Below are 17162 nucleotides of genomic sequence, written 5' to 3' on the forward strand. Positions count from 1 at the left end.
ATCCTACATCTCACATACTGTTCGTCATATGTCTTAGTTCAGTTCACATCATCATTTTACTTAAGGATAAATTATTCATCTTGCAGTTTCAAAGAAAGTGCTTTATAGTAAAAGGAAATTATAATGGGCCGGGCTTTCTGCTTCAGGCTCACTCGTTGACTTTTCTTTAAGCAGAGGGTTGAAAGAGGCACAAACATCGTTACTTAGAACTGTAGAAGGAGAGTAATATTTGGTGCTGTCAGGAGATAAGGTGGAGGAGGTGCAGACTATAGATCAGGAAGGCCAAAGCTCAGAGCAGGACATACCAGCTTTCAATGATCCTAGGTAAGGGCAAAATGACAATGTCTGAAGTCCATTATGGAAAAGAAGTAACGGGTAAGCTACAACTCTGGAAGTAAGGGATTTGCTGCATGGCAGTTTATCCCAGGAAAACTAGGTCCCCTTCCAGTATTCTGAATAAAGTCTTTTCTGCCTATTTCAGCCCTCTGTTTCCTGTGATCTGCGTACAAAGAGAACCATATTTGTTACACTGAAAGCTCTAGGATTACCTCGCTAATCCATTAATCTCATTTCATAGTGCACCCCTCAGGAGACCACAGCTTTTGTCTTAGTGTTTTGCTCTTTGTTTAGGTTTGCTTTCAGTCAGTGTTTGGTTAATGTTTGGTATTAAAACTACTTGTCAAGATTTTTTTAAAGATCGTGGTTTGGATTAAAGGAAAGATTTTGCCCTGCACTATAAGAATTGACGCTTAGGAGCTCAGTCTGTCCAGTCAGTGATGCTGATTGGTACTGATAAAGGGTCTATACTGTGTGTCTGTTGAGGTCCCAGTATCAAAGGACACTTAGGCATCTCTGACACTCAAGCAACAAAAATTCAGTATATGGTACCCTGGGAATGAGGACATACTGCTTATTTTAATTATTTCTCACTTGAAATAGGAGTCATGCTGCTCGCATCATCGAATCATCATCTTTCTCCCATCTATGTGACCCTTTGACAAGGCATCTGCATGATAAACAAATTATGTTGTAATAAATGAACGAAAGAACGAACGAAAGCATGAATCTTTGGACTCAAACTAGTAGAAATAAATATATTACTGTAAAAATTACAGAAAAAGTTCTGGTAGTTATTGTACAGGCTGTCATAATTATAAAATGGAAAGAAAGCATTTTTCTGTTAGCATGAAGTAAAAGGGTAGTAAAAGGGTAAGTGGGGTAAAACATCAAGTTAACTTGAAGAATTTTGTTTTTGCACAGCATTGGTGAAAATTGTAGTCTGAGTCCATGTAGTCTGAGCATGATGTAAGCTGCTGCACGTTCCTTAAATATGTACGGTAGTCCTTTCACTTCACTAAGATGAAAATGGACCTTTGCGTCACATAAAGTTAGCGAATGACCAGAAGAATATGGAAAGAAAAAAACTCCTTGACTGCGATTGTTTCCCAGACATGGAGTTTCTTGAGGTGCTCACTGAAGGTCTCAATCGGGTCCTCCTGGTGCGTGGAGGTGGACGCGAAGTCATCACCATCTACTCTTGAACTGCCTTCGTGAGCTCACAACAGCACATACATGGACTCTGCCCTCTCCTCCCTTCTCACACATCCATTCTGTCACCTGCCACCACACGTTGTACTCAGAGTTTTCAGGTGAAATACTATGTAGACTCAGCTGAATGAGGTTCCAGGTAACCTGTAGAGTACATAGTACACAGAATCGTGCACTCCAGTGATTAACTTGAGTACATAGTTGTTATCACCCAGGTCATTGTTCTCGACTCATCAGGTCAAGAACAGTTCAACAGTTTTAGACATTTTAATTACAAACACAAGAGACAACTGTAAGTTTTCCTGATAAAGTAGAAGTTTGCCAAATATTAAAATCAGCTTTGTAGTCTAAGTGCTTTCCATTTGGCTTTATGTCATTGCTTTACCACTTCTATTTATTTTCTGTCATGTAGTATTGATGTTATTTATATATTTATTCACATGACAAGTTGTGTTTTTTCTGTTTTTTTTCTGTTTTTGTTCCTAGTGTGGTTATAAATATTTAAAAAAAACAGTGGGATCAAATTGATTTGTGACAGGTATGGACTCCTAAAATAGTGTGTTATCTGTGTTATCCTTTGTTTTGTGACATTAGAAGCACTAAAATAGATTATTAAATAAATCAACATTTTATACATTTTTATTTCAGTTTTTTTTTCATTGTGTGTTTGAGGGAAAAAAGATTTTTAAAGAAAATGTAAAGATTTTAGAGAAGACATATATTTAAAAAGAGCATCTCTAAATGCACACCACATCAAACCTTGAAGGCAGTAGCAGACCACTCCTGGCAGCTAAGAATAGGACACTGAGGCAACAATTTATACAGGGTCACAAAAATTGGACAATACTTGAAAAAAAATCATGTTCTGATGAATCTCAATTTCTGTTTCAACGTTCAAGTGGTAGAGTCAAAATTTGGCATATTTCTTTTCCAACTATTTATTTATGAGTGACTTATGTATGTATGTATGTATATATATGTATATATTGTACTATTCTTAGTTAGTGTATTGTCTGTCTTGTCTTAATGTTGGTTTAAAATGGAGCACTGTAACAAAAAATAATTTCCCCCAGGGATCAATAAAGTATTCTGATTCTGATTCTGATTCTGATAAACAACAAGAAGGAATGGTTTCATCCTGCCTTGTCTTAATGGTTCAGGCAGCTGGTGGTGCTGTTATACATTTAGGGCCCTTAATATCATTGAACCCCACAGCCTACCTGAGTATTGTTGCTGACCATGTCCATCCCATTATGATCACAGGGTACCCATCCTCTGATGGCTGCTTCCAACGGGAAGTTTAGATCATCTTAAACTGGATTCTTGAATATGACAGTGAGCTCACTGCATTCAGAATCTCCTCACCATCACCAAATCTCAGAACACATTTGGGATTTGCTGGAGCAAAATCTTTGAGGAACGTTCCCGGTGCCATGCTACATTTATGCCACAAAGAATTGTTACATTCACAGAAGGCTGTTTGCTAGTATTTACCAGACAACCAAGCCAGCAGACTAACTCTCTGTTGGCTTTAATAATTACCTGACAGACAGGAGAACAGCATTGATCTTCTTGTATAGATCTCAGCAAGAGACAAAAAATAAGAGCAGCTCCCAAAATGTTAAACATATGTTTATCAATTAAATTTGCTATTGTGCTTATGCAGGCCAAATGAAAATGTGAAGGAAATAGCTGTTATATTAAAAAGGCAGAAAATCTAGAGTGACAAATAGAAGATATATTGAAGAATTGGAGAAGGTACATGTTAAACTTTTAGTATGACTTAGGCATTAAATATCCTGACTATCAGAAGATGGGCATTTTGTGTGTGGCCATGTATATAAAATATATTTAAATCTCTTTGAGTATGCTTTAGTCATTTTAATTATTTAATGGCATAGACATGAAGTTTTTGGTAGAGCTTTTGACTTGTTAAACTCAAACAATTTTGTAAAACTTTAGTAAGATAGGGCCATTTCCCCAGAATGTGCATAGTTTATAATGTCAGTATTGAGACAGTGTTTTCAGCAATGATAGTTCTTTTCTCCAAGTATGTATGTAGGCTATACAGTACACAGAGAATTTGATATTAGTTGAGTTTTTCCTCTTGACCTAATGGTTTTGTACAGAAATTTATACACAAAGACATAAAGAAAATTAGCCTAAGGGTTTCAAAAAGTTGTTTTAGTTCTCCTCTGATTTATTGTAAATATGTTATTGATTCTGTAGCACATCCATAAAACCTCGTAATTACTTTCTGTTTGGTTAATATTGATGCAGTATGACACTAATAAAGTCAATTAAAGTTTGAAAGTGATTGCTTAGAGACAGGCCTGTGCAATCTTGTAATCAAAAGTGACAGTGACCACCCAGAAGTTGAGGGTTTTGCAAGTTCAACCTATACGCAGCCACTTGGTCACTGCAACTATTTGCAATCAGTCGCTGAAAGTAAAAATTCAATGCAATCACTGGGCATCAAGCAACCAAATGGGTGATGTCCTAGTTTTACTTTAGTGCAACTGATCAGTTACAACTTAACATGCCCAGAGCCAGCACATAATGAAGACCACTCATCTAATTCAGTTTAGTTTCCCTGAGGAATACCATAATAGGAAATTCTTGCTGAGGACTGCATGCTGCACAGCCAGTGATTCTTGCTGATGACAATCCTCTCTGTGTGTAAGAGCAGCAATACATTGTAGCCAGTCTGAGGTTAAGCCTAAACTTCAATAGCTGCATTTTCTCCATGATAACTTTTTCATTTATCTTTGATTTAGCTAGTGGTTGTTTTCACCGTGTTATAGCAGTGCTTTTTGGCTCAACGAAAACTTGGAAGTGAACAGGATCCAGACAGTCCGCCCTTTTATCAGCCTTTAAGATGAAAATCAGCTTGTGATTTGATTATTGGTTGTTGTTGTTGTTGACTGTGTCAAGATGCAGTGCTAAAAATCTAAGGGTGCATATTTCCATTTCCACCATGGATAAAATTGCACTCTATTCCTGCTGACTAAGACTGAACATCAGATATTTTGGAGTAAATATCTAACTATCCAAATTTCAAGGGATGATTAATGCTTAACTTTCCTGACACCTATAATGTTTAACTACCTAAATAACTTAGCATTTAATAATTACATTTCTGAGAATCTTTGAAACTTAACTTGATTCTCTCTGTCCTCTCTCTGTGCAAAAGCAGCAGTATATTCATTGAAGATATTTTGAGGTGAAAGTTAAACTTGATTAGTTTCTCTCCATTATATGGTGGCTGTGTGCATCTTAGTCTAGTGTACACAAGATTTAAAAAAAGAAAGGTTTCAGCTTCAGGGGCTCTGTAGTACAGCCCTCAATGTTTCCAAAACTGAAAAGCGTGAGTGCAAAACTATATAATAACTAGCAAAAACAACAAAAACGGAAATTATTTTTGAGACATATTACGGTTGCAGGGCATTGTGGGTGACTACAGTATGCAGGAATTTAGAGTTACATTTTTAGAAGTTTCATGGATAGAGAGAGTGTGTAGCTGTGTGTGTGTTTGACACCTGTGTTTGTGTGTAGAGCATGTTGAAGTGTGACACAGCGACATGACGGGACATTTGTAATACACATCTGTGATTTTAGTTGTAGGGATAGCAACTGTCATGTGTCTCAGTACAGGTTTTATAGATTTATAGGTTTAAGACACTTCGTTTTATCTACCATGTGCACAATCATATCGTGGTTTAAAGAAAAAATTTTGTATGTAAAAACAAATCAAATGTTGGCACAAGATTAAAGTAATTTTAATAAAACAGTTGAAATATTTGTCATCTTTTCTAGTGCATCTCCTTTTGGCCAGAGTTCTTATAATTTGGGATTTTCTACATAGTTTTTAATCCAATTGCATTTTGACTTTTTTGTTTTTAATTCAGTTCAGTTTCGGTTCATTTTCAGTTTAGTTTTCATTGTTTGAAAATGTTTATTTTCGGTCTTTTTAATTAATAATGAGGAGGGCACATATCAAAGGCAAGATTTAATGTATATCTATAAATTTATGTGGATGCACTCAGACTCCTGGAACAAAAAATTGCAGAACATGAGTCACATCTGGAACATTTTGGCCGTGCACCAGCTGTTGTCCATCAGCTGGATCATGCAAGCAGAATTATCCTTTAATCCTGGAGGGCATGAAAATTTAATTACTTAAAAGAATATTTAATTTACAGAGTGTGACTAGAAGTTAAACATTCTGTGTGTTACACCCGTAACACTGAGACTCACTTTTTTTCAGAAATGGGACTTTCAAATAGATTTTTTTTTTTCATCTGTTACAGGGTACATGAAAGCTGTGGGAAAACAGAGGGTTTTCAACACACAGAAGAAAAGAGAATGCTGACTTTGCATGTCTTAATAACATGAGCAAAGTCCACATAGTGGCATTTCCCGGGGAGGAGAATATTGATGTGTTTCAGTGGGTTTACCAGTGCCTTTGACCTTCCTTATCTAAACAGAGTTAAACCAGGGTGCAAAACAAATGACTGTCACTCGCTCTAAAGAGCTGTCAGCATGAAGAAACAATCGACTAGTCTTCGAGTGCGGTTACCTGTGTTTGTGTTCATCGCAGAGGTGATTATTGTTGCCTTGTATTCAGCATTTGTTACATATGATGAAGAGGCTGATGCCAAATTTCAGACTAATCAGACCAACCCTATGCACAATGCAGTGTACAGGAACTACCCTTTCTTTATAGACATACACTTCATGATATTCGTGGGTTTCGGGTGCCTGCTGGCATTTTTCCGATTCTATGGCTTTGGGGGGATGGTTTTCAACTTCCTCACAGCTACTTTTGCCATCCAGTGGGCCATTCTGGTGCAGGGCTACTTCCAGTTTAGCCATGATGGTAAGATCCACCTCGGAGTGATCAATCTCATAAATGCAGAGTTTGCCTGTGCTGTGGTGCTGATATCGTATGGGGCAGTGCTGGGGAAGACCAGTCCTTTGCAGATACTGGTAATGGCTCTGCTGGAGGTTCCTGTGTTTGCCGTCACAGAATGGGTTGTGCTTAAGTATCTGAAGATCAATGATGCAGGAGGCTCCATTCTCATCCATCTCTTTGCCTGCTATTTTGGCTTGGGTGTCACTTTTGTGCTGTACAGGCCTAGTCTAAATGAAGGCCACGCAAAGGAGAACACAAGTTACCATTCTGACATCCTGTGTCTAATGGGGACCTTGTTCCTCTGGGTGTTCTGGCCCTCCTTTAACTCAGCTTTAGTCCTGAAAGGAGACGATCAGCACAGGGCTATCCTCCACACTTTCATTGGACTAAGTGCCTCTACACTTACAGCCTTTGCACTCTCTGCTATGCTGAATAAAAATGGCAAGCTTACCATGGCTGATATTCAGAACGTGACCCTGGCTGGAGGTGTGACAGTCGGGGCATCTGTGGATATGATGATATCACCTGTAGCTGCATACGCTCTGGGTGTAATAGGGTGTATTGCATGCATGTTGGGCTACAAGTATTTGAGCCCCATCTTGGCGCGACGTTTGAGAATCCAAGATCAGTGTGGCATTCACAACTTGCATGGACTAACCGGACTTATATCCTGCACTGCAGGGATATGTGCCATACTGACAGCTAGTGAGGAGGTTTACGGCCCTAGTTTCTATGAGATCTTTGCCCACAGAGCACCAGTGGAAGGGGACCCCAAGCTACAAGAGCTACGGATGGTGATTCCCGGTTTAAAGGCAGGTTTGGGGAGGACTGCCCAAAAACAGGCTCTCTTCCAGGTTGCAGCTATATTCTCCACCATAGGACTGTCAGCGCTGGGAGGCATACTCACAGGCTTTCTCTTGAGGCTGCCATATTTTGCATCTCCGTCTGACGATTTCTGTTTTGATGACAAGCCATTTTTTGAAGTTCCTCCTGACTATGATTCACCAGTCAGACTTAAACACAGCAACACAAATAGTGTAGAAGACTCTACTGTGTGATGCTCAGCAGCCAAGGACTGTCAGTGCATTTAACTGGCATGATACAGGAAATATATATAAATGAGGCTATGTTATTGTTTGAGAGTAAAGAAAATTATTGCAATGATGGAAATATGTGTTATAGTAACTTTTTATTCTTTTTTTATATTAATTTCATTGTAAATGATATTTCACTAGTGATCACAGTGATGATACGGTCCAGCACAGCCTTATATTGATGGTCATTATGTTATTCGTTTCCATGTATGTAAACATTTGAGAAACTGTGTGTTAAAGAGCAAATTAGACATTGTTGTTTTTTCTACAAACCTTTGTAACCTTTGTAATATTACTAATTAATGGTCTACGGGGGAACAAGATAAACAGCTTAGAGCAGCAGTGTCTATATTTATTAACAGAAACTCACCTGGGGGCCAACATTTCTTCTTGCCTTTTTGAAACATAAATATTGTGCTTTTTTCAATAACAGAAGAGTTCTCATTACTGTGATCATGTGTGTTTAAGCCTTGACAAAATAAATCTACTTTTCATTCACATATGGAGAGAAAATAAGAAGATCAAGCTGTCTGGAATAACTAAAACTTCAGTGAAGCTGCTTAATTTCAGTATCTCAGGCTAAATTTAAAAGAGACTCACTATTCTGTGTATTGTCTGAGCGTATAAAACTTTATACATTCATTGGCTGCACTGCATGGTGCTGCCACTATTAGGTACAAATTAAAATAACACTTTATTAATTCTGTTTGTGATGACAGGCCATAAAGAATACATTTTAACAAAGGAGCGAGAGGCTGTATAAGAGCTGACCAAGGGCCGTGATTGGTCACCGGGACGGACTTTTGACATGTTCAGTTTAGAGAACTGAACATAAGCAACAGAATTGGTAGAAAATATTATATATACAGTACTATTCAAACAGGGCCTCTCGGTTCCAGTAGGTGGCAGCAACGCAGCACCAAACGTTACCGCTGCAGTAAATGCCCATAGCAGAGGAAGAACACGAAGAAGAAGGAAGGAGATCGGCGAGGTACCAGGCCACGACCTGCAACGGGGACTTCCTTAAACGAGGTTATATAACTTCCGAAATTGTGACTTCATCTTGGCTTTGTGTAATCTACAAAGAGAAAGGCGTCGAAGAGGATTCTCTACACCAGAACGTTTTCCGCGATATTTTCACTTTGGCACAACATTTCCTTCAGTTTCACACGGTAACGTCAATGTTTGCTAATGAAGCTCGCTCGCTACCGCGGAAGCGCGGTTAGCTTTTTAGCCGTATTCGAACCTAAGCGTTTCTTTTTGGTTTCCACCATAAATATTATCTGGAATCGTGTAAAATACGTCAAAGTGGTGTTTGGTTGATTATAGGTTTGCATATCTACAAGCCTGCTATTATTCATATTATCAAAATGGTCAGCATAGATTCAGTGCGGGCCTTTGAAAGCACGGCCGTGGTGGCTAGTTAGCATTAGCTACGTTTCGGGTAGACGCGTGCGCAACGTTGAGATTTTAGAAAGCTTTGTTGTTCTTCGGGTACAATTAAATATGTTTTTCTTATGTTGTCCGTATCAATCGATCATGTAACGGATTGTATGTTGAGCATGTGATACTAATAAGAAAATCTAGGACTCATCGTTACCACGCTGTGTATTTGTAGCGTTTACTCTGGGTATTACAGTTTCTCGTGCGCAAACGGATCACTGAAATGTTTTTCTTCCTTTTTCTTTCTTATTGCAGGATCAATATGGCTGATGACTTTGACGTTGAGGCCATGCTGGAGGCTCCATACAGAAAGGTGGGTTTAAAAGTCGGAGAAGTGAGGCCTGTGTTGCTGTTCGGCCTTTTTATTTTTAGACCTTTTATATTTGCTACTGTGACAAAGTTAACTTGAATGTTGTGTGGTGTGAATGAGTATTTAAGACGCAATACAGAATTATAAATAAATCCACATCTATCTCTCTTTATAGACTTCCCTAATGATATCTCACCTCTACTCCCATGAATTCATCTTTGATTCCACTGTGAACTGTGAAAAAAAGGAAGGTAGTTATTGCGCATATACTGATGTACTGTGGTTCACTTTAGGACTAAAAGAGATTCAACCCAGAACATCCAATCCCTATTCGGTTGCTACAAGGTGAATGCCAATGGTTGATAAGCCCATCTTTACTTGTCCAGCAAAGGAGGCAGTATTCAGATTTACAATCTGTATGTTGTCGCTGTTTATGAATGTGCAGGGTTTTTTCAATAAGAGCCTTTTTAAATGGAAAACTGTTTTGTATTGTTAAAAATCTCCTCCGTGTGTGTGTGTGTGATTTCAACATTATTTTTCTGTTATATAGCATTAACAAGTCTAGTCTTTAGCAAGAATCAGTATATAAAGTTGTGCTAAAGTATAATTTCCTCAGGCAGTTGTATTTGTATGTAGTTGTGTCTGTGTCAATCTGTGAGTGGCGTAATTCCTGAAGTTATAATGCAGCAAAATTCTTGAAAATCCAGCGATTGCATTTTTGTCATAGTTCTACAGCAGAATTATCGGTGACAAGTTATTTTTCTCTCGCTGGTAAATATGAATACTGCCTCTTTGCCTTAGCCAACTGTAATGTGAATCAGCATCTTGATTTTTGCATGCTACAGAACACCACAGATATTGATATATTTCTAGAATAACTGTAAAATAGCTACATCTGCCTTTTATTGTATAAGATGATTTACTTTCAGTAGTTAATAATTCCTTAAGTCAAAAGGTTGTAAGTATTACTGTAAACTGAAGATGATGGTAGTGTAACACGTGGATGAATTAATCTTTATTTATTTATTTGCTTGGGCGTCAATATTACTAAGAAGTGTGAATCCCTGTTTGCTTCAGGGCAAGATGTGTGACAGAGGTGGCATCGAGCTCTTACAGTCCAAGAACGAAAATGGGTGAAGATCTCTGGACTGACACCAACCACACAGGATCTCTTTTAGTGGCCATGGGCCATGCGTGGTCACATGTTTAGGCACAAATAGTGGCATTGGTACGACCTATTAGAAGGGTATTGGTGGAGATGACCTGACTATTGTCAGCTTCCTGAACTGAGCTAATATGTTGGAAACTCTCCCTTATCTTTGCTTTGTTGCATTAACTATTGAGCAGCTTAGTAAAAGAGGGGGGGGGGGGGGGAAACAAAGGATGGAGTGGGATGGGAAGCTATTGGGGTGGTGGAAGGACACTGTCCAGACATGACTGTAGGAAGTTTGTATTTTTATTAATTGAATATATTCTGCATTTTCTCTTGTCCCACCCCATCCCCTTTACCTTGACGACATGAAATGTTTCATCTACGTCCTCATGATGTTCTTCTATCGACCTTGCTTAGGATGAGAACAAGTCCTCTCATGCAAATGGACACGATGACCAGAGCAAGAAGTAAGTTTTGGTTATCCATCATGTTACCTAAATAGTGCTTAATCAGACAAAGTTCTGCTTTAAAGTGTGTGTACAACAACAGAACTGTTGTAACACTTTACAGGAAAAGGAGGAGTCGGAGCCGAAGCCCGGGCTCCAAAAAGAAGAGGAGCAGAAGCAAAAGCAAAGACAGAAAGAAGACTAAGAAGAGGAGCAAGAGCCGGGAAAGAAAAAGAAGCCGCAGCAGAGAGCGCCATCGCAGCCGCTCCCGAAGCAAAGATCGAGCTGGGCGGTACAGAGCACGCAGGAGTCCGATGTATGTGACCTTTTACGCTTGCTAGTCAGAAAAATATTACATTAACTTTATTGGGTACTGAAATTGTATGATTTTAGGTCTTTTTAATGTTGTTGTACTTAATTTATTTTTGTAATTTTAAGTTGGTTGCTTGTTTATGTGAAAAGAACATGATTCCCCCCCCCCCCCCAAATGTAAAATAATTCTTATTTGTTTTTTAGTCGCAAACGTTCCAGAAGTCGGAGCCCCTTCAAAAAAGAAAAGAGCCCCATTAGGTAAGATAAAACAGTCACGTGAGTGGTTTTATGTATGCACACATGTCCTGATTTTTCGTAGGCCTTGACTCACCAAACATTTGAAAATTCAAAATACTGTTACACTCAGCTAGAAAGACATGCATAGCATACAAGCAAAGGAGCAGGTAGCACAGTGCTGCAAATGCATCTTCCTTAACGACAGGCTTTGAATAGTCAAAGACGGACTGTTAAAAACACCAAAAAGAACACTCTTATGAGGTCCTTCAGTGACTTACATTGGTATAAGTATTGTCTGTCGGCTCTTCAGTTGCCTACCTTGACAGGCCTAGCAAGCAAAGCTGCCATACCGCTCAAGTTAAACCTTACCTGTCCCTGAGTGTTTGAGTTAAAAGTCCTCCCAGTTCAGCATCAGTTTCCCACATCAGCAGCAGCAGCAATATTAGTGGCCAGAAGTGGTCATCTTTACAGTCTGTCATCTCGAGGGGTACCAGAACAAAAAAAACATGTGTTCTCCAAATCTTCAAGTTATGGTTTTAGTTTTAGGTTTCTATACTATCACAGCTTTAAAGTTTTAAAATATTTTTAAGCATTTGTTATTGGTTTGTGATTAACATGCACATTTGGTTTTTGTCCTTTTCCTCCTAAGGGCACCAATTGACAATCTAACACCAGAGGAGAGAGATGCCCGCACTGTTTTCTGTATGCAGCTTGCTGCAAGAATCAGAGCTCGGGACCTGGAGGATTTCTTCTCAGCCGTTGGAAAAGTCAGTTGACTTTCAGTTTGTGTAAATTCCAAATGAATGCCATCCAGGAATTTGGCTCTGAAAATGTGACTGTTCTCTCGCTATAGGTTAGAGATGTGAGAATAATCTCTGACAGAAACTCCAGGAGATCGAAGGGGATTGCATACATAGAGTTTGTGGAGTCCTCCTCTGTACCTCTGGCAATTGGATTGACTGGCCAGAGGCTTTTAGGAGTGCCCATCATCGTCCAGGCATCTCAGGTTAGTGTCGTTTCTTTTTGTGGACTTGAATATAGAACAAGTCGATTAGTTCTACTCACTTTGACCAGACATATTAATAGTCAGCTGCCGTGTTGCGAACTCCATACCAAGAACTTTGAGGGGGAAAAAGAAGAAAAAAACCCCCATTTCTGTCGATTAAAAAAAAAAAAAAAAAAACAGACCAGAAAGTGGAAAATAACTTAAAATATTAACAGAACTTAAGTAATTCAGATTGCATTAAAGCAAATGCTGATTCTGCACTAAGGTCCATTATCATTTTGACATTACTTAATGTAATTACACTAAAATTCTTCAATCATGTCATCTCTATTTCTAATTACAGGCAGAGAAAAATAGAGCAGCAGCTGCTGCCAATAATCTGCAGAAGGGCAGTTCAGGTCCGATGCGCCTGTATGTGGGCTCACTGCACTTCAACATTACTGAAGAAATGCTTCGAGGGATTTTTGAGCCCTTTGGAAAGGTCAGGAGAACTCTGCAAATATTAATTTGTTTTAATCTATTTAAGTGAATGTAGTATAATCATCTGTACGTGTGTTTCTTCTTCATAGATTGAAGGAATCCAGCTTATGATGGACAGCGAGACTGGCCGATCCAAAGGATATGGCTTCATATCGGTAAACAAAGCCTTTTGTATGTCTTTGGTAGCTTTTTGTTTGCTGCTGGGTTCACTTTGTAACCTTTTAACTTTCTGAAGTTTGCAGATGCGGAATGTGCAAAAAAGGCATTGGAGCAGCTGAACGGCTTTGAGCTAGCCGGACGGCCAATGAAGGTGGGGCATGTTACAGAGCGCTCAGACTCTTCAACAGCCAGCTCGTTCCTGGATAATGACGAACTAGAGAGGACTGGTATTGACCTAGGGACTACGGGGCGTCTACAGCTGATGGCTCGACTAGCAGAAGGTTTGTAATGGCACTTGGCAGGCATATCCATACCTGGAAAAATTTCTGGTCGTAATAAAAGAGGAAGGAACAGCTTATTAGCAAAGTAATGAGTCAGACCACAGGCATACATGTAATATGTAACAGTGTCAGGGTCATTTATTATACTGGAATAAGCCAGAATGAGTGGTTAAGTATTTTTACTTTACACTGACCTAAATTTGGTTTTTCAAACACAATTTTTATAAATGTAAATCTCCAAAATAACATTAATCCTACTTACTGTATTAGCATATGGACAGAAAGCAGGGGGCACTAGTAGACCATTTTAGGCGGGAGCTTTAGCCTCCTCATCTTCTTTGCCTTTTTTCTCTACTACCCCAATGTTAAAGTACTGTATAACTACAATTATTTAAACATTATTAAATATATTTTAATGTCCTGCCATGATTCCACATTGTTTGCTTTCCAGAAACGTTAACACTGAGAAGTCCGATTTATTTATTTATTTATTTTAACACGTGAATTATGGTGTGCCATAACTCGCACCATAACTGGAACCAATTTTCACTGCAACGTTCTATGTAACCTGACATGCACCTCCAAGAAATGTAACTACCTGTTAGGTCTGCCCATACCACGATGATTTGAATGGCATGGTGCAGGGATAAAAGAAGTTTCCAGTTACAATATCAGTTAGGATGTAGATTTCCTACAGATGTGTAACTCAAGCTTTAAGCCTGGAAAGAAGGACACAACTTGAGTCACCACATGGCTGTGAAACCTGTTTTTGTTTGTTTTTCCCCCACCAACTACATGTCTTTGGTAGAGGGAAATGACCATGTGAATGAAAGTGATTGTTTCTCTGTCCTCATCAGGCCACACTACATGTCATGCTTCTGCTGCCTTTAAGTGTCTAAAATTAACCCTATGCAAAACAATTTCTTTCTCTCAACAGGGACTGGTCTGAAGATCCCACCTGCTGCTCAGCAGGCTCTACAGATGACTGGCTCCATACCCTTTGGGGGCATTGGCGCTCCAGCAGGTGAGCCTAGATGATGGAAGATATTTAGTATTTGATATGTTTTCTTGCCACAGGTTTAGTGACAACTTTTTTTTTTTCTTTCTTCCAGCTGTTCCAACCCCAGCTCCAAGCCAAGCTTTGAACCTCCCATCTCAGCCACTGGCCACACACTGCCTTCAGCTGTCCAACCTGTTCAACCCACAAGCGTAAGGACATCCTTCAAATAAGTTCACTTTAAGTTTGTCTTAAGCCTTTGCATCCCTGGACTGAGAGCAAAGCATATTGTCAGATGGCTTGTTCAAGTTTTCACTATCAAAGAAGAATCTGACTGTTTTAAATGAGGCATTTAATGTAATTCATTTGTGTTGGAACCAATTTAGTAGAGGTCTGAGTTTTTAACATCAGTGTCCAGTGATTCTTAAGTCATCAATCCTTTAATTCATAATTTTTCTCTACTCTAAACACTTTCGTGTATTCAAAATACCTCTCTCTTATCCGTAGATCGATTTCTGTTCAAAAGTTTGAGACAGAAAATATACACAAGGCAAGTGCTGAACCGAAAACAAGCCAACAACGAAATAATAAACTGGTCACATGCTTGAGCTCTTCAGTGTGCGAGCTTAACAAGTCTGTGTGGTCTCAGTTCCTCCTGTCAGTGAAGAAATCTCTTTTGAAATGACTTAACAGAAAAGTAATGGGGAAAAATCCAACTGTGCGTTATTTTTCAGGCTAATTCTGAATTTTGTTTCAATCTGAAAACAAAAGATGTGCATTCAGCTGGTTTTAAATTTGTGAAACTCATTAAGTTAAAAATCAAGCTTTTTGAGTCAAGCGGAACATTTTACTGGATTTCTAATATTGCTGATTATTTTTGCAGGGAAAATGATCCCAGCTGGGCAGCTGAAATCCAAGATGATGTGATTGAGGAATGCAACAAACACGGTGGAATCGTTCACATTTATGTCGACAAGAACTCTCCTCAAGTAAGTCGAAGATTAAAACGAGATAGTTTTAACATCACTGAGCTTGTTTTGCAACATTTTTTTTTTAAATGCACAAGCAGTAAAGTTGATATCTCTCTTGCTCACATAGGGTAATGTGTATGTGAAGTGTCCCTCGATACCAGCAGCCATGGCAACTGTAAATGCACTTCATGGACGCTGGTTTGCAGGTATGCAGCACTGCTGAAGATGGCAGCTATTAACTAGTTTTTAAGCTGCAAATATCTTAGTTCTAATTCAAGTAAAATTTATTTTCTTTTTTTCTTTTTAAATATTCTCGATCAAACTGTAGGTTCTAATGTTTACATTTGTCTTTCTTTCACAGGTAAAATGATAACAGCTGCCTATGTTCCTTTACCAACCTACCACAACCTTTTCCCTGATTCAGTAACAGCAAAGCAGCTTCTAATGCCGTCACGCCGATAGTCAGAGACAAGCTTCTGAAGTCTGTAAATACATTTGTTTGCATTCATGAAAATGTCATTGAAACATTTGCATTGAAATTAGTTGGCTGTGTGTAATAAAAGTGGCCTCAAGTTCACGTTCACCATTTTGGGGGAATTTTTTTTTCTTTTTGTTTAGTTGCTTTTCAAATTTTTTGTGGGCTTGTGTTGTAAACTACCACTGAGAAGTAATCTGCAGATATCTATTGGTCTACATGTTTTTAAATATTACTGTCATATCTGCTTGTTTAAATTCAGAACTTTTAGATTTCAAATAAAAGTGCAGAGTTAGAAAAAAAAAAAGTGTTGGGATGATGGGCCTTAAATGCCAAAAGTACATCGACAATAATCCTTTGTAACTTTATACAGCCATAATTTCATTTTTGTATGAAGGCTCCCAATAAACTTGGCAAATTTGATGGTTCATTTTCTTTTTGTTACCATTTTGGGGAGTTTTCAATGCCAGGTTAATGCCTCTGTGATTAAAGTCCTAATTACAGTATTGGACCAATGTTTTTACTCATTCCCTGCTATATACATGTCCCAAAAACCCACACATGGATGAGGGATACGTCTTTAGACAAGGCACTCTACCACCTAAACAAAATTAAACATACCTAGGGAATTCCCTCTTGGATGGGCAATCAGAAAACTGGTCATGTGAATTTGGGTTAATTTAGCAAGTTGATAACCAGTGTGATATTAGCACTATCAAATCTAAATGGAGTGTTTCACAGGTCATATGATGAATCTTCCACAGAAAATGATCCATATGACTGCCACCTACTCTGAGAGACATTATCAGATAATGGTAAAATGATGACTGAAAATCTATAAAGAACAGAAAAATGCAACACTGTTGCAAATAAGACAAATTGTCCCGTCTTCCTTCACCCCCTCCAATGACAGGTAGCTGCCCTGGGGTTTCTTCCTGTTAAGAGGGAGGTTTTTTTTCTTCCCACTGTGGCCAAGTTCCTTCTCATAGGGGGTTGTTTGATTGTTCGGGTTTTCTCCACATAAGTGCAGGGTATTTTTTCAATTATAAAGTGCCTTGAGGTGATTAGTGTCATGAATTGGCACTAAATAAATAAAACTGAATTGCAGAAACTTATTGATCCAGTGATTCATCACACAGCAGTTTCAAGTTTGAGCTCTCTAACTTTAAACATGAAATCTTACTGTCCCACAACCTAATAAAGTAGACGACCTTCAGATCAATTCTCTGAAGATTAAAGTAAAATTGATTTAACAGCTAACCTACAATTCCAATAATGTAAAGAGAATCAACCATAGAAAATTTTTATACATTTTCAAAATTAACAAATGAATAC

The 17162-nt window shown here is 38.6% G+C and overlaps 3 protein-coding genes across 4 annotated transcripts in view; all 3 read left to right on the plus strand.

Annotated features, from left to right (window-relative positions):
- The window catches only part of slc12a5b (solute carrier family 12 member 5b), a 38311-nt gene extending 35822 nt beyond the window's left edge, over positions 1-2489 (plus strand). Inside the window, exon 26 of the mRNA XM_080900011.1 lies at positions 1450-2489. Within this exon, the coding sequence (XP_080756137.1) occupies positions 1450-1541 (92 nt within the window). The 3' untranslated portion in view covers positions 1542-2489. The remainder of the gene's footprint in view (positions 1-1449) is intronic.
- A 3601-nt stretch (positions 2490-6090) lies between these two features.
- LOC308407317 (ammonium transporter Rh type B-like) lies at positions 6091-7521 on the plus strand (the record flags this gene model as incomplete). The annotated part of the gene is made up of 1 exon (XM_080898887.1): positions 6091-7521. One exon carries the CDS (start codon positions 6091-6093, stop codon positions 7519-7521), a length of 1431 nt encoding a protein of 476 aa, XP_080755013.1.
- Positions 7522-8510: 989 nt separating this feature from the next.
- On the plus strand, positions 8511-16250 carry LOC308406960 (RNA-binding protein 39-like). Of its 2 annotated transcripts, XM_080898302.1 has the most exons (17): positions 8511-8729; positions 9256-9313; positions 9486-9655; positions 10388-10439; positions 10881-10930; positions 11034-11225; positions 11426-11479; positions 12108-12225; positions 12312-12464; positions 12808-12945; positions 13034-13099; positions 13180-13384; positions 14322-14408; positions 14497-14593; positions 15265-15370; positions 15480-15558; positions 15714-16250. In XM_080898302.1, the coding sequence occupies exons 2-17, from the start codon at positions 9263-9265 to the stop codon at positions 15812-15814; spliced, it is 1719 nt and encodes a 572-aa protein (XP_080754428.1). In that variant the 5' UTR covers positions 8511-8729; positions 9256-9262; the 3' UTR covers positions 15815-16250. The 2 variants fall into 2 exon arrangements, with proteins under 2 accessions (XP_080754428.1, XP_080754427.1); XM_080898301.1 differs by lacking the exons at positions 9486-9655; positions 10388-10439.
- Positions 16251-17162: the final 912 nt, after the last annotated feature.

The sequence above is a fragment of the Rhamphochromis sp. 'chilingali' genome (genome assembly GCF_963969265.1).
Source record: "Rhamphochromis sp. 'chilingali' genome assembly, chromosome: 12".
Lineage (NCBI taxonomy): Eukaryota > Metazoa > Chordata > Actinopteri > Cichliformes > Cichlidae > Rhamphochromis > Rhamphochromis sp. 'chilingali'.

Bases quoted from the DNA above. Each gene is read 5' to 3' on its own strand.
- LOC308406960 (XM_080898302.1), top strand. From the start codon at position 9,263: ATGGCTGATGACTTTGACGTTGAGGCCATGCTGGAGGCTCCATACAGA. The intron at 11,226-11,425 runs GTATGTGACCTT...TTTGTTTTTTAG, and splicing joins AGAGCACGCAGGAGTCCGAT to TCGCAAACGTTCCAGAAGTC. The intron at 15,371-15,479 runs GTAAGTCGAAGA...TTGCTCACATAG, and splicing joins TCGACAAGAACTCTCCTCAA to GGTAATGTGTATGTGAAGTG.